The 17,203-nt window shown below is 37.0% G+C and overlaps 1 protein-coding gene across 1 annotated transcript; it reads left to right on the forward strand.

Annotated features, from left to right (window-relative positions):
- Positions 1–2,741: 2,741 nt before the first annotated feature.
- AMBN (ameloblastin) lies at positions 2,742–14,573 on the forward strand. Its single transcript, XM_007118666.2, has 11 exons — positions 2,742–2,756; positions 3,762–3,830; positions 6,538–6,588; positions 7,881–7,928; positions 8,418–8,528; positions 10,028–10,261; positions 11,176–11,214; positions 11,479–11,538; positions 11,631–11,675; positions 12,131–12,175; positions 13,990–14,573. Exons 1-11 carry the CDS (start codon positions 2,742–2,744, stop codon positions 14,533–14,535), a joined length of 1,263 nt encoding a protein of 420 aa, XP_007118728.1. The 3' UTR covers positions 14,536–14,573.
- Positions 14,574–17,203: the final 2,630 nt, after the last annotated feature.

Here is a 17,203-nt window from a genome sequence, read left to right on the forward strand (position 1 = left end):
AAATTAATGCTGTCCTATGGTAAACCACACTTCACAGATGAAATTAATATATGAAAATATTATATATATTCGAGTTGAGTAGCTCACCCAATGTCGCATGATCAATGTGACAGAGGGGATTTAAACAGCTGCGCTCTCAGCTACTATAATTACTAACATCGTCCACAGGGTCTTCTTTCTATAGATTTTTCTTTATAACTTTTTCTGTGGCATGGGTCCCCTCAGGTGTTCAGATTTTCTGTTATTCTGAGGTTTTTTATTTTTTCTGGACACAGAATTTTTTAAATTGGGACTCTCGTTGTTCTTTATAATAGGTACAGTCTTGACCAACATTACATACTTTCCATCAGCTGCAGTTACTTCCTTAACACCTATAATCACTATCAGAAATGCATTCATATACTCATAATAATTTCCAGATTTTTTGTAATTAAAACATTTTGCATAGCATATATTAGGAATATTTACTAACTTTCCCAGTAACTTAAGCCAAAAATAAAAAACTGTACTGGATACAAAATGAGACTAACTTCAACTGATTACAACAATCATTATTATACCCATGTGTCTCACATAAAGTGGGAGATATGATTGGAAGGTGAATTAAAATGTTAATTTGACTGTCTAGTTACAGAGGGTGGATTTTACATTATAGCCTTAGGGATCCTTAAAAAGTTTTTGAGTGGGGCAGTGAAATGCTGAAACCAATATTTTAGGAAGATAAATTTGGTGTTGGTATGCAGGAAACTGAAGGAAAAAGAAACTAATGGGCAAACATCTCGAAGACAATAACCCCAGGACTGAGTATGAAGGACGTTTAAAAAAGGTAAAAGCAACATTACTTATGATGTATTGGATATTTGGCTTAAGAGTAAGGCAGAACATGTGAGTGCTATCAAATTATGATCACGCTCATAAACCATAAAAGACACGTACACACACACACCCATTTCCCTGTTTAGCTGTCAACTAGGAAGCTTAATCCCATAGATTCAGCATCAACTTCCATGCAGAGGAAATGCCTTCCATCAGGTCCCTCCTCTACATCCTTGGAGCTCATGGACCTAACTACCAAAACTCCTCCTATAACACACGAACACACACAATGTCTTCATGGTCACATGTTTCATGTAGTTTCTCCTACACAAAGGACAATCAACCTATTTATTGAGCACTCACTGTAAGGCAGCTGTTGTATCTTGATCGTTTCACCAAATCTTCAAAACAAGCCTATGGTAGGTAGTAAATGATTATTCTTATATTACAGAGGAAGAAAGTGGAGCTCAGAGAGATTAAGGGACTTGATCAAGCACCACAGCTGGAGTAAAGAGAGCGAGAGAGAGAAGAGAGACCAAAAATAATTCTTTTCATTTCAATAACATTTTGTTATTTACAAAACATATTCACAATATTTATTTCTTTGATCCCTAAAATAATTCTCTTATTTCAATAACATTTTGTTATTTACAAAACATATTCACAATATTTATTTCTTTGATCCCTAAAATAATTCTCTTATCAATGGGAAATGGAGTTTTTCAGGGACAGCTTCTTAGATAACATTATTTGAAGCTGTTAGGCCTAACTTAGGAATGAAGACATCTTTCTCCTAAAATACCAGCTTCCTCAATGTGCCCTGTAATTTGCAAGATCTCTGCTTCCCTAAGGAGTATACTTACTCATCCCTTCTCAAGAAACTAATCTTAAATGCTTATCCCTACCACGTCTGAAATCATACCTTTGGAAAGAAAAAGAGGGTCAGAGAAATAACAAAAGCAGCTGAAGTTCAATCCATATCTAAGACATTCTTATTTGTTCACGGAGAAAAACTCCATTCATGTTGATGTTGGCCTTTTAAGTGACATGAATATGACTTACTAACCTGGCTTGATACTAAATGCCTGAAAATGGTTCTGTCTAAAGAGTGAACTGAGAGTAGTGCCCATGGACTTGATTGGTTCATGGAGAATGTCCTGATTTATGTCCCCCTCCCCCCAAAGAATATGCATTAAAAGTTTACCTGAGGTGATTATTTCAGAGGGTCCAACTGAAATTTCTTGCAAAAGTTTGGCTATCTCTAGTCTATAATCTTCAGAAACAAAAATATCTAGGAAATTCTGAGGAAAAAATCATAACACCTTCATTATCCATCTAATATTTTCATCCTCATCCTCTCTTCTAAGCCCAGAAAGTTATTTTAGTGTTTCCTTCTAGATTGTATGTTGGGAGAAGGGAGGAGAGTTACTTTTACCACAACAAACATGAAAGTGAAAATCCTGAGAATACTAGCACTGGGTCACTAACTTTACCTGAAGATAAAAACCTGCACAAAACAGATAAGGGTTTATTTTGCCCCTATTTTACATATATTTCCCCCAGCTCACCAAAACCATTGTCTTCAGAGTTTATGTTCATTATTCCTTCAGTGTCTTCTCTGCAATCGAGTTCTCTGAATAAATATAGGGGTTGAGTTACAATTAAAAATAATGAGACTGTACTGGGCCAATGTCGTTGCATGAAATAAAAGGGTGTGGGCCAATTGCAGGAGCAGAGTTGTTGTGGTTTTTTTCCCCCCATTTAGCTTTACTTTGATTGGTGGATTGGCACTTTAAATAAAGGTTTCAGGTCTTCCCTGAATGAGGGATACAGAGTGAGTCCCAGGCACAGTCCAGAAAAAAATTTTAATCTCCTTTTCTTAGAACTATCTTGGTTGGCATCACCAGGCCCTGAGAGCACAGTGCATGCCAGCATTGAAGGTAAAATGTGATTTTATGATTTCCATGTGATTCCTGTAAGTTCTTTTTTCCTATCTCCAGGCAGCTTTTATAAAGAGGATTTATCTTCATTTGTCACCAGAAGCTGAATAATAGCTTATTGTGAACTATTATTAGTATGTTCCAGAGGAGACCTGCCTAATACCCTTTCAGCTAAGGAAATAAAAGACTTACCTATAGACTTTTTTTACTATTTGTGATTGTTAGTGACAGTACCTAATTTGGAAAAGTATTAGAAGTTGAGCAAATCTCTTAACTAGTCAGATTTCTGTTCATGTGAGAGTAAAGTGCCTTCTGGACTTATAGAATAAAGAGATAATTCATTTTAGAAAGAGGAAAACTCAATTTTGAGACATATTTTCCACTAATATCAAAGGAAATTAAAATTTTAGTTAATTTTTATTTTTAAAAGATAATTATTGGCATGGTTTCCTGGCTAACCTAAACATAGAATGGTATACCCTTTATATCTGCACATAAAGGTTTGTTATGAAATGACTGTTGGTTGTATTACATTTAAAATGCATTTCAAAATTTATTCTGGAGGGAAACAAAGTAAAAAATCCTGTGAATCATACTTAATAGACCAAAATTTCACATAGCAGAAGGGATTTTTTAATTCATTTAAAAATTTTAATTTAATGAATTTAATTTAATGAATTTAATTCATTTAATTCATTTTAATTCATTTTCATTTATGAAATGAAATTAAATATTCATGGAAGTGTTCCCACATGTTCATTTAGGTGGTAGCTCTGTAAAAAAAAAAAAAAGTACTTAGAAATTTTTTAACTGCTTGTCAATTCATTCCAAAAACTAATAAATACAAATCGGTTGTTTGGCAACATTTATCTGTTTTGGTTTTGTTTTGTTTTGTTTTGAACCTAGTCGTTCTGGAAGAGCAAAGAGCTCATGGAAATATTGTCTTTTAGCCATTCTGAAATAAAAATTCATCCGATTTGATTCTCCAATCCAACTCTGCTTCAGATCCCACTTTTCAAAATGAAGGACATGATACTGATCCTGTGCCTCCTGAAAATGAGTTCTGCAGTGCCGGTAAGTCAGTCTTCTAGAGGGTACCCTAGTAGAGACATTGCCAGACACCAAACAACACTGAAGGAAGTGGCTGAGTGTCCATAATTGGACTCATTGTGATTAATCCAGTGGTATCTTCCTACTGAGTCAAAAGTCAGGTGCCCAGATGTCTGCCCTTATAATCCAAAAGCAGTAAGCCAAATATAAAATTTTCTTATTCAAAAAGATATTTTAAATATTCCAAAGACAACTTCTACATCTTATTCCATTCACTCAAAGTTAAAAGATGTATGTGGTCTCCAACGTCACAGCACAAATTTATTATCAATTACCTGCTACCATTATGAAATCGACATGGAAAGAGGAAATTTCTCCAAAAAAGTAAAGTACGTTTTCTTCTTCCTTTTTAAAAGAACAGCATTAGCCAAATTACTATGGTTACAAAACTGAGCTAAGTAATTCCATTTGAAGCTAGTAATTAACCAACAAATTTGCCTTATAGGGAGATACTGTGTGACTAAGCGCTGAAGTTTCTTAAATTAAAACACGCCATGCAATGGGCTACTTGTATGTTACAGTCCTGCACCTGGTACATTCTATCATATATTGAGATGATTTCATATGAATACAATCCTTTGAGCACTGAACTACTCCAGCCAATATCATGTGATTTTGTTTACACGAAGACATTATTCAGCTGCTTCACGCATTTGACAAATACTGACCGAGCACCTGCAGTGTATCTGACCGAGCACCAGCAATGTGCTGGCATTGGAGATGTGAAATTAAATGTGACGTGGTCTCTTGTCTTGAGGAGCTCATAGGTGGCCTTAAATGAACTTTAAATATTTAAGTTCCTTGAAACAAAGGAGTAGCCATTTGAGCTTCTTGAAGTTAAAACATTTTGAAAAAGCGGGATGAAAACTGACTACTAGGATGAAAACCTCCATTTTACAGATAAAAAGAGTTTCTTTTACATTACTCAACATGAATTTTAAATGAAAGAAAAATTAAAGCTGCCATCTTAGCTTACCTTTGTATGATACTGACATTGGGGTCACCTCAGCCATCCACCATCAGTCTAACACCTTAACACTCTTGGAACTTACAATGGTCCACACCTGTGTCAGTCAGGTCCACTCTGAGCAAGAGGACAATGGTTTAAGATTGACAGCTGCCATATCAGATGTTCTTCTCCTTCTACTTCCTCCTGGGAAAGATATCCTCTATCTACATTCATGTAAATATTGCTCATTAATTCATGACTTGGATCAAATAGAAGCAAAGTATACTTTGTCCTGTAGTTGAATCTATCCCAGTTACCTTATTTTTGTACTGGCTAATAGGAGGAAAGAAGGCTCTACTCTCACATCCCCTCAAATTCCAAACAATTTTCTCACCACACACATACACATATCACTCTTTTTGTCTACAAAGGTAACCTCTTTCTCTACTTGGAGTATTTGCTACACATTTATAACTCCTTCCCTTCCATCCACTTGCAAAACTGAATTATTTGAAGAAATTTGCACCATGACCCAGAAGGTGGGATTTTACCTGTATAAAAATGTAAGATGTGGAGACAAATAACATATGCTCAGAAAAATATTCCTGAACTTCCTCACAAAGGAAAAATAATCCCAATACATTTCGTGGAGACTCCAAAAATACCTGTGGTTTAAATGAAGGAAGTAAGGCATTAAAACCCCTTGACCCTAGATGTAAGAATATCCAAAGAACCAAAACCCCTCAAACTTCAATTTACTCTAATTGTCACTCTTGTCTTCCATTCTCTGGTTTTTTTCCCCACTTGTATTCATGCATATTAATAAGGATTGGCTTAGAAAGGAAAATATCTTACAGTTTAAAAACCCAGCTGTAAATATAGCTACATTTTTTAACAACTTTTAAATGAACACAGTAAGTATAATAGTACTTGGTACTAGAATACCTTTTATTTCAGAAAAAACGCCTTTGATATGATCCCAAAAATATAAACACAGATCAACAGGTTTATACATAAAATAATCTTTCACAATAAAAATAAAAACAAAAAAAGAAGAAAAAATAATTTAAAAAATAATAATCTTTCACTAAAGATGATGGAGGATTTGTTAAAGCCCTTTGAATGGGAGGCTAGTTAGGTTTTACACATGGTTTTGCCGAATGCCCTGATCCCACAACACGTTCCACAAACCAGGTATGTAGATTTGTCAAACACACAAGAAACTGAGTTCGAGTTTGTTCCCTTTGCTTTTCTATGTGATAATATTTAAGTTGAGTTATTAGTTTTCTATTTTGTTTCCTTTATTTCTCACCTGTTTTCAACATAACTTTCAAACTAAATCAAATTTTGTTTTTAAAGCAATATAGCATTAAGATGTAGATAAAGGGTAGATGATTCATGTGGGAGCAAAATTATTAAATATTAGGAATTCCCTGGCAGTCCAGTGGTTAGGATTCCATGCTTTCACTGCCAAGGGCCTGGCTTCAGTCCCTGGTCAGGGAACTAGGATCCCACAAGCCGTGCGGTGCAGCCAAAAAAAAAAAATTTAATATTATGTTAATACTCCAAACAATTTAAGTTCTTCTTCATTCTACCCAAAAGCTCATTTGGGTAATAAACAAATATTAGCTGGCCCTTATGTATAGGTGTGGCTTTCTATTTTCAGTGTGTAAGGAAGTTTCTCATCAAAGAAAATTCAAAATTATTCTTATTTCCATTTAGGTGTTTCCTCAGCAACCTGGGACACCAGGCATGGCTAGTTTGAGCCTTGAGGTATGTATTGTCAGAGTATTTACATATAATCTTTACATTGGTATGTTCTTGATAAGAGAAATGCATGGGCATTTTCTCAGTTTTCCTGGCCAGAAGTCAGTGGCTGTCCTCCTGTGCAGTTCTAGAGAAGTTTATGACATTTATTAGAGCCTCATCTTATAATTTTACTGCAATTTAAAATTTTCAGTTGTTTTGGTCTTTAGAACATCATCTGTGTGTGATCAAAGCAGTACTATTATTTAATACCTAATACATATTATATATACATTAATTGAAACACATTATTCTGAAGTCACAAATGGCTTATACTTAGTTCCTTCTCCGTATAGCATATGATAAAGTTCCCATGAGGAAAGTTTATCTTACAAAATGTAATTGTTTATGAGGACTGTAAATAACACTAACACTGTACTATAGTGCCTCCTGCATAGCCTCTGTCTGTCTTATTGCAGTTCTTATACCTAACATATACTCTGTCTAGAAAACCCCAGCAAAATAGAAATGTTTCAGATATCAGTAAAAAATATGAACAGTTATGAATAGAAAAATACTTATGAGATTACAAATTTTTCACAAGGCCTTGCAAAATTTATTTATATCATGACAGTCTGAGGGCAATCGACACTTTGTGCTAGAAGCTTATTTCACAGTGAAGCTAATTTCACTGAGGTTTTTTTTTTTTCTTACTTTCTAGCTTAAACTCAACTCAAAGCACTCTAAACCTCTTCCCAGGAAAAAATGAAATTGACTTTCTGTTGAATTGGCAGCATTCTTGACCATCTATCTAGATACTTACCATTTTCCCCAGTGTTTTTTATATTTATTATTTTGAGAACTTTTACTTGGGAAGGAAGTAGTGTTGTTTTGTTTTAATTTGTTTGGTTTGTTTGCCTGTTTTTTTCAAATTCCTCTTCGGGCTGGATTTATAAAAGGCAAAGTAAGTTAAATTGGGGGAAAAAGAGTCAATGAGACAATGTCCTCATGATTATATTGATATTTCAATTCAATGAGCTATTTTCCCATGTTTCAATATGACCTCCACTTAAATGATATTTTCTCTCTTTTAATTAATGATGAAAAGCAAGCTCACTATTTTAATAGCAATGATAACAACAATGGCAGAACCACATTTAACATTTCTACTTTTTAGTGATGATTTGTGTCTCTTATTTTATTCAAATTGACCCACCCCAAACTTTGTGCTAATACTACCATATGTTGAAAATCAACTGTGTCATACACAAAAGGAACATATGTGACAAACACTAACCCACTTTTTTTTTGCTTGATAGACAATGAGACAGTTGGGAAGTTTGCAGGGATTAAACATGCTTTCTCAGGTAACCTTATTTTCAAATAATTCTTATTGCAAATATTCATGGTGTTGGTGGTAGTGATATTAGCAGCAGCACTGTAATTCATAAAATTTGTTTGTGAATAAACAATATCCTAAATACTGAAAAAGCAAATGAGTAATTGAGATAACCTAAAACAAAATAAGGACCTAGGACGGGATGGTAGGAGAAAATAAAAATAATGTTGAATTTTCTTTAGTAAGAAAATATTTTTTTTGTATTATTAATTTTATTATACAGCCAAAAATATGAATGCTTAAATAAGCAAAATCCCAAAGAAGTTTATGGGAATATGTCAGACTGGCTCAGAATAAAAAGCAAGTCTATTGGAAGACTTAACCTAGCCACATTAAATTAACCAATAACACTCTTATTTTTGCTATTTCTACACTTCTTGTGGATTTTTTAGAAAATGGAAACCAAGTTTAAGAAAACACTGAAATATAAGCATACTTTTTTTCTCCATGTCTTTAGTATTCAAGATTTGGCTTTGGGAAATCATTTAATTCTTTGTGGATGCATGGTCTCCTGCCACCACATTCCTCTTTCCCGTGGATGAGACCAAGGGAGCATGAAACTCAACAGGTAAGTTAATTGCATCAATGTGTCTGAAACTTCAAGCTTTAAAATATTCCCCTGCTTGCCTTCTCTAAGTTGTCATATAGTAACCACAGACAGGTAACAGTAATGAATAAAAAATTTTCCAAATAACAATAAATCAAAACCTATAACTGTTTTTAGTACTTAGGAAAATTTAAAATAAAATGGTCCAAATTTTCAACCCATTTGTACATCTACTTCAAATAGGAAGATATGACTTCCAAAATATAGAGACCTATGTTAAAGATATGAACAATAACAATAAATAAACTAGCCTGAAAATGAAAGCAGGCTATATCCTGGAAAATTCTGATTTTAGTCAAGATTCCTTAAATAATTACTAAAAGACACATTTAAAATGATGCCAAACATTCCTAGTTAAAACATCATAAACCCTAAGCAATTAATAAATACACCAATCAGTTAATCATTATTTGTTAGATACCTAACAAATACATAAATCAAATGGTAGATTGGAAATGAAAGTGAAGGCGTTTAAGAATGACTCCAAAGCTTACAAAATTTCACATCTGATTAGGGGATAAGACAAGACAACGTATTACAAGGTGCTAAGTTGTGAGGTATAAGTAATGAATGAGGTACAAGTAATGAAAGCCCAGGAGTTTAGAGATGGGCAATGGTTGAAGAGATGAAGCACAGCCAGATTGTTGTGAGACTTCTTTTTGGTTTGTTTTTTGTTTTGTTTTGTTTTGTTTTAACATCTTTATTGGAGTATAATTGCTTTACAATGGTGTATTAGTTTCTGCTTTATAACAAAGTGAATCAGCTATACAGATACATATATCCCCATATCCCCTCCCTCTTGCATCTCCCTCCCATCCTCCCTATCCCACCCCTCTAGGTGGAGACTTCTAAGCCACTTTGAGGAGATTGCAAACAATTTAAAAATAATAGGGAGCTGTTCACAACAGGTAATTTCAAAGAGGAGCACTCTTTGGAACTCATGATGTAAGAATTTGATTGGTATTTTATTTAATTACCCTTTCTCCTTTCATTAACTCAAAAAATGTATTATCTAACCTGTGCCAGTCACTTATTAGGACCTATGTTAAGTCCTGGGGCTATAAAGATAAATAAGACATTATTCTCTGTCAGCTGACCAAGGGACAAAGCTTTATCACAAGTAATTGTAATCCAGTGAGAAAGTGTTAAAATAGAGATACATAGAGGCAGCTGTGGGAACCCAGAGGACGAAACGGCTCAGTCTACCCAGAAGTTCATATAGCTTTCCATCTTCATGCGCAGTGGTAATCCCAAAGGGAAGTAGGGGAGGTAAACACCTACCAGACTGCCCCGAAAAACACTGACTTTAAGTGAATCAGTGCTTCCTATGGAACACATCTTCAAGACAAGTCTCCTAGACTCTCTTCCAAGTAGAAAGTTCCCCAAGCCCTTTTGCTTTGACAGACACCACAGTTCAGTGAGCCATTGCTTCCTGACGCTCCTTTCAAATTTCTCTGCAGTATGAATATTCTTTGCCTGTGCATCCCCCACCTCTCCCATCGCAGCCATCCCTGCAGCCTCCACAGCCAGGACAGAAACCTTTCCTCCAGCCCACCGTTGTAACCTCCGTCCACAACACAGTCCAGAAGGGAATACCTCAGCCTCCGATTTACCCAGGACATCCACCCTTGCAGCAATCAGAGGGGCCAATGATTCAACAGGTGGCAGCATCAGAAAAGCCACCTAAGACCGAGGTAATTCCTTTCTCTGAAGTCAGATCTGGATCGTCCATTAACTTAGTGAAAGAAAACCGATTTGCAGAGCACATTTAAATAATCAGAGCTTTGGGCATAATGCACAAAAATACAAATATGTTTTCGAGCAACTGACATATCTGGGAGTAGAATATAAATATCCATTCCTGCCCTTTGCCATCTGAGATGGGGCATGGATTCTAAAAGATCCTGTTCCTGTAAAATTGGTTTCTTAGTTACAAAAGATGAAATCTTTCAGAGGAAATAGGACAGCTCAGAGAAGTCCAGGCTTCTTATCATCAGGCTCTTTTTTCAATGTTGGAAGGACTGAGAAGAGTGATTGATCCCTCAGCATTGCAAATAGTATTTTTGCATTATTATTTCTCTATCTGGTAATAGAGAAGAAAATCAAGCAAAAGTATCATGTAATAATATTGAGAAAAGAGCAATGGACAGAAAAGGAAGGTGTCATGTAACTAGTAAGCTGCAGGCATTTAACATCCCCACATATCATCCTGACTCCAATCCTATAAAGATAGATATTATCTTCCTTTTTTAAAAAGACAGATTTTTAAGAGGTTATAAAATTTTCCCAGTATTACACAAAAATTAAGTGGCACAGCCAGCATTCAAACCAATCTGGCATGCTCTGATTCCAAAATTCATTACTTTCTATTCTGCAAAACAAAGCAAACTCATAACAGACATGCCCCATCTCCCCTCTGTGCACTTGAGTCATGTCAGTAAAGGGCAACTGTAATCTCTTTGGTTGTACCCTCGGAGACGAAATGAAAGTAAAAACAAGGAAATTCATTTTAGATTGTTTTATCATAATCGTAAATAAGATAAAACATTTTAAGTTCACTTCGTCTATTTTAATTGTTCAGTAATTTTAATATTTATCTGTAATGCAGTTGCCAGGAATGAATTTTGCTGATCCACAAGATCCATCGGTAAGTACAAATCTCAGTAAGACACTTTCTTGGGAAATACATCTCTATACTTCAAGAAAGGAGAGTAAAAAATTTTAATTGCCCCATTTATCCATAAATATGAAATATAATGGGTTCCTTTGTTTGCTTAAGTATTAAATACTTGTTTATCATAGTAATCCATCTGAAAATATGTTTCATATAACTCCTAGAAATGGCTGTAATGGGAGGTTTGCCTGTGTTATAGCAAATATGAATTGCTTACTCTCTTTCTACCACTTAAAGATATTTCCAATAGCCCGTTTGATATCTCGGGGACCAATGCCACAAAATAAACCACCTCCAGTAAGTTTTTTTAATACCACTGCTCTGTGATTTACTTAAAAGTTTTTCTCTTGGGAAATGCATTTTGTGATGATTATTGTATTTATATTTAGCTTTATCCAGGAATATTTTACATGTCCTACGGAGCAAATCAATTGGTAAGTCTTTAGCCTATAAAAAGTATCATTTTAATTAAATGTTATCTTAAGAGATAGTATTATAAAATCCAGGCCTCAAACAATAGATTCCATATTCTCTGAATGCTTAAGTTAGCAACTGAAATGGCAAGGAGGCACACTTCCTATTTGGATAATTCTGGCCAGGCATACAAACACACATACACACATACACACACACACACACACACACACACACACACACACACACACACACAGTGGCATTAAAGAAAAGGTAAATTTTCTATCTTAATTATCCAAATTGGCTACATTTATTTAATAATGACTCATCTCTCCACTTTACCCTGCCTCTGGACACAGCATTAATATTAAGGTTTAAGGAAAGACTAAATGACTTTTAACTTTGTCTTGAGTAGTTACAAAGATAATAGGAGTCAGCTGGCTCATAATATGATGCTGTGTTTCTTTTTGAACAGAACGCTCCTGCCAGACTTGGCATCATGAGCTCAGAAGAAATGGCTGTGAGTAATGTCTTCAAAGTCTTCTTAAAATAGTGGCCAAGGGAGAACAGTCACAGATGACTGGCTGCAAGAGGTGTTGGCCCTGAATGTAGCTGAATATACAGCATGGGACTCAAGTTGTTCCACTCCAAAACCAAAAGCTTGATTCTGAAGCAGCATGCAAAGATTTCATCACATTTCCCATATAGTCATTTCTGAGTGATGACCATTCTTGCACATAGGATTTTGCCCCATTTCTTGAATGTGAAAACAGGAGAAACCTCTCTTGAAAAGCCACCATTATTGAACAGCAAACGCTTCAAACCAAAAAAGATACACATGGTTCATGAAGTTCCCGTTACTTCTCAGACCACTTAACCCCTCAAAACAACAAATTCAACAAAATTGCAAATCATTTAGACCTCAAAATTGAGAATTGAGAGATCAAAAAGAAAAAAATTAACCAAGTTTAAAATTTGATTATTGTAAAATTCAAAGTACATTAACAATGTAAGTCAAGTGTATTCTTATTCTCTTATCATTATCTATGCATATTACAACTTTAAAATTTGAGATCAATAGACTCACAATTGGACTTTTTTCCCTCAGAAATTTCTACGTTACATCTGTTAGAGCACGAAGCAAAACAAAACACAACCGTACTGAATTAACAAATCATTATCAACTACGGATCCTATCGAGTTAATAAATACATGTAAACATGCTATCACTGAAAGAAAACTTGAATCTCAACATTACTGAGTGCCTTCTCGAGTGAGACACATAAAAAGAGCCTATGGAGGCAAGATAAATAAGATAAGGTTCCTGATCTCAGGGAGTTCACAGTCTAGTCAGTGGAAAAAATAGATACAGGGGCAGAAAATGTGAAAATCATGTGATAAGGGTAGCAGCCCAGGGGTTCACAGTGCCATCCCCGGAGGAGATGATGGGAAAATCTGCGAGTGGAGAGCCAGGAGAAGATAAGAGGAAAAAGTACTGACTCTATATAACACCAACGAAACAGGTTGAAAATTCAAGCGTGTTAATTATTATTTTAGAATTTTAATTAATTTACATTTTGCCTCATTCTTAAAAGATTTTCCTGTAGCTTATGAAAAACACAATAAATATAACCAAAAATTTGAAGATAGAATTTAAAATGAGGAAATGAGAATACAGATATGCAAGTTACAAAGCCCTGCACACTTGCTGTAAGAAGCCCAAGATTTGGTCCTGAAATTTTTCACAACAAAGGAAAAAAGGATACATGGTCAGTTCTAGAATTTTAACTGTCCACAGGAAGAAAATATTTCTGTTTCTCCAGAGGGAGGGAGGGAGGGAAGAAGGAAGGAAGGAGGAGAGAAGGAAGGAAGGAAAAATTTTTAAAGCAAAAGAAAAAAATATCACATGGGGCTTCATTCATTTTGAGGGATACTGAGAAATGCTACTGACAATGTCCTCCAAAACTCTGCTCAACAAACTCAGGAATGCATCAGATTTTGTTTGTCTTATGATGGTATTGCCCTTTTCAATGCTTATTGTTTTCTTAAAATGAAATTCAAACTACCTTTTGCCTGTAGACTTGGTTCTGCCCTACTTCCCTGCTTCTTTCCCTCTTACCCTTCGGCAGGCATTCAAAGGGTCCTCATCTCCCTTTCAAAGAAGTGAGCGTCCCCACCCAGAAAAGTACAAAAGCCAATTTAGTGAGAAATGTGCTTACACAAAGCTGTCAGCCAATTCTCTGTTCCCTATCAGTTTTTTATGGTTCCTCAGTGAATCTGACTGGTATAAGGGCATCGTATAGTTAATAATATGTGATAAATGGTTTTTTCCAGGGAGGAAGAGGAGGCCCCATGGCCTATGGAGCCATGTTCCTGGGATTTGGAGGCATGAGGCCCGGCCTTGGAGGGATGCCCCCCAATCCAGCCATGGGCGGGGACTTTACTCTGGAATTTGACTCCCCAGTCGCTGGAACCAAAGGCCCGGAGAAGGGAGAAGGAGGTGCACAAGAACCCCCTGTGCCGGAGGCCAACCCAGCCGACCCGGAAAACCCAGCTCTCCTTTCAGAGCTAGCACCTGGTGCCCTCGGAGGGCTTCTTGCTAATCCTAAAGGCAATATCCCCAACCTAGCAAGAGGCCCTGCAGGGCAGAGCAGGGGACCCCTCAGGGTCACCCCAGCAGCCGCAGACCCACTGATGACCCCTGGATTAGCTGATGTTTATGAGACCTACAGTGCTGATGAGACCACAACTCTGGGTCTCCAGGAAGAAACCACCATGGATTCCACAGTGACCCCTGACAGTCAGCACACATCGATGCCAGGAAACAAGGCCCAGCAGCCCCAGATTAAGCATGATGCATGGCATTTCCAAGAGCCCTGAGAGCCTTGAGATATTGGCTACTTTCTGTATGCACAAGCTCCCCAGCTTTGTCCCAATAGTCTATCTTTTTGCAAAAACACTTATTACCCTCTGCAGCAAAGGCATTAAAAGTGTTAAGCACATATTAATAAATATAAGTGGCTAGAAATAGTGTAGGTCCCCTTCTTGCTTTCATTCTCTTATTGAAATAAAATGTGTTGCCTGTCTCTGTGATTTAGAAATACTGTTAATAACATCAGAGCAAGTCTAAGGGTCTCTGCATTTGAAAATCACCTTTTCTTAACTGTCTTGACATTACAGAATTTCTCTTACTAGCATGACACTGTTATATCCAGGAAATGTGACACTGCTTTGGAAATTTTTCTCTAAGCAAAGGCACATATTCTTAGAATTATAAGTTATTTCATTTAAATGTTATTAAATGGGGATTGGTGGACAATCCCTGACTGGTATTACTGGGTTTGGTATACTGGATTTAAAATTCTCATTTGTAGAGTATTTTATTTAATCTAGTAAAAGCATCTAGCCTATTTTATTTTATTATTTTTTTTTAATTTATTTTTTTTTTTTTGTGGTATGCGGGCCTCCCTCTGCTGTGGCCTCTCCCGTTGCGGAGCACAGGCTCCGGACGCGCAGGCCCAGCGGCCATGGCTCACGGGCCCAGCCGCTCCGCAGCATGTGGGATCCTTCCAGACCGGGACGCGAACCCGGTTCCCCTGCATCGGCAGGCGGACGCGCAACCACTGCGCCACCAGGGAAGCCCCATCTAGCCTATTTTAAATAAAAAATTTTTCTCACTGAAACTATCAGAAATTATACGCTTATTATTTACATATATTTAAACGATTAAGAAAAGCATACTCATCCCCTGTATTTGCTACTCTTTAACCCATTGTATTCAACTCATTTTTCTTTCCTGGAAAGTTTACTGAGTATCTACCAATGTCCTAGGCACTGTGCTAGGGAGCAGTGACACAGCCCCTTCCCTCAGAGCTTTCAATAGGGATGATTGACAAGCAGACAAGCAACCTCAGTAATAACAAAAACAGCCACTCTAGGCCAAGCCCGAGTACTTCATATGTATTATCTCACAACAACACTGCAAAATAGATACTCCCAAACCTGCAAACATGTGAAAGTGCTATAACAAGGCCAAGTACAGGGTATTCTGGAACCACAGAGGAGATTAGGGGCATCTCCAGCCTAAGGTTAGGAGCATGGGAGGGAATGGGAGGGATCACACAGGTTTTCTCAGAACAGTATCAAAAGCATCTGTAGAATGAGGCCTCCAAGAGGAAGAAACACAAGAAGAGTTATGTGGGCACCATGTAAGAATTAGCTCATTTCTGTGAAATATAATGTGGGAAAAGGATAACTAGAAAATGATCATTACTTGTCACCAAAGCTAGGTATGTATCAGTCAGGGCTACTTGCCTAAATTAAGAGGTTCCAAGGCCAGATCTGAAAATTAGCCTCAACCCTAAAAAGGAGCCTCCTCCCCCATTCTCTCCACTTCCTCCCAGGTTGCCCAGCCCAGGTCTTAGGCTCTGTGGAGCTCAGATTCCCCTCCATGCCCTGTGGAGATTTTGGAGATGCAGTCAAGGAAAAGAGCCCTGAGATACCTACTGACCTGGGATACTTCAGGAGCCTTAACAGGACCATGCAGCCACCTCCTATTTTCTCTCTCTCTCCAGGCAGAGCTCTGTCCACCCCACTCCATGGGCTGGAGCAGAAGGAGAATGCAGGAGATTCAAATTCAGTTTTTGTCCCATAGTGGCTCTGGCAAAGGTGCAAGGGTAACAGAATGACTGCCATGGTAGCCAGCAGATGCCCACTGAGACGTACCTTAGCACTCCAGACAGTCTCCTAAAAAGCAATACGGGGACTTCCCTGGCAGTCCAGTAGTTAGGACTTAGCCTTTCAATGCAGGGAGTGCAGGTTTGATCCCTGGTCGAGGAGCTAAGATCCCACATGCCTCGGGGCCAAAAAAACAAAACCTAAAACAGAAGCAGTATTGTAACAAATTCAATAAAGACTTTAAAAATGGTCCACATCAAAAAAAAAAGCAGTATGGTAAAAGACATATAGAGAGATATGGGTTCGAACCTTGACATCACATCTAATCATCTATGAGCCTTTGGAAGGAAGACTTAATCTCTCTGCTCCTGTGTTTTCATTTCCATAATGGAGCTACAACACAACTCACCTCACAAGGTTGTTGTGAGAACTAAATGAGATAAAGTACACAGATAAAATTGCTAAATCATAGTAGTTTCCTTCTTTTCCTACTGATCATTTTCATAAGGAGAACCAAGCAAAACAGCAGCAGTAACAGTGGAGAAATGGAATTTTCCCATTATCTGATGAAATTGTGCTTTTCCATTCACACTTCCACACACTACCCTTTTCGTCCTTCTTTATAATTCAGAGCATACATTTATGAGCTCACATACGCTGGTTTATCTGATGAATGTTGTCCTATAAAGGGCTCAAAGTTGGTCTCTGCTATTGGCAGGCTGAGCACTTAATTGTGTTAATAGTTAGATCAACTTTGACAAGGTGGGATACCAGGTTGTTGATACCCTGCCACCATAGCCACTTCAAACACCAGTCCATGAGCAAACACCAAGGTAGCCAGGGAAAGAGGCTAAATGTCACCCACAGGAGG

This window comes from Physeter macrocephalus, chromosome 7, assembly GCF_002837175.3.
Source record: "Physeter macrocephalus isolate SW-GA chromosome 7, ASM283717v5, whole genome shotgun sequence".
NCBI classification, from domain to species: domain Eukaryota; kingdom Metazoa; phylum Chordata; class Mammalia; order Artiodactyla; family Physeteridae; genus Physeter; species Physeter macrocephalus.

Excerpts from the sequence above, each read along its gene's own strand:
- AMBN (XM_007118666.2), top strand. Across the intron at positions 7,929-8,417 it reads GATTAAACATGCTTTCTCAG|TATTCAAGATTTGGCTTTGG; the intron begins GTAACCTTATTT and ends CCATGTCTTTAG. Across the intron at positions 11,539-11,630 it reads CACAAAATAAACCACCTCCA|CTTTATCCAGGAATATTTTA; the intron begins GTAAGTTTTTTT and ends ATTTATATTTAG.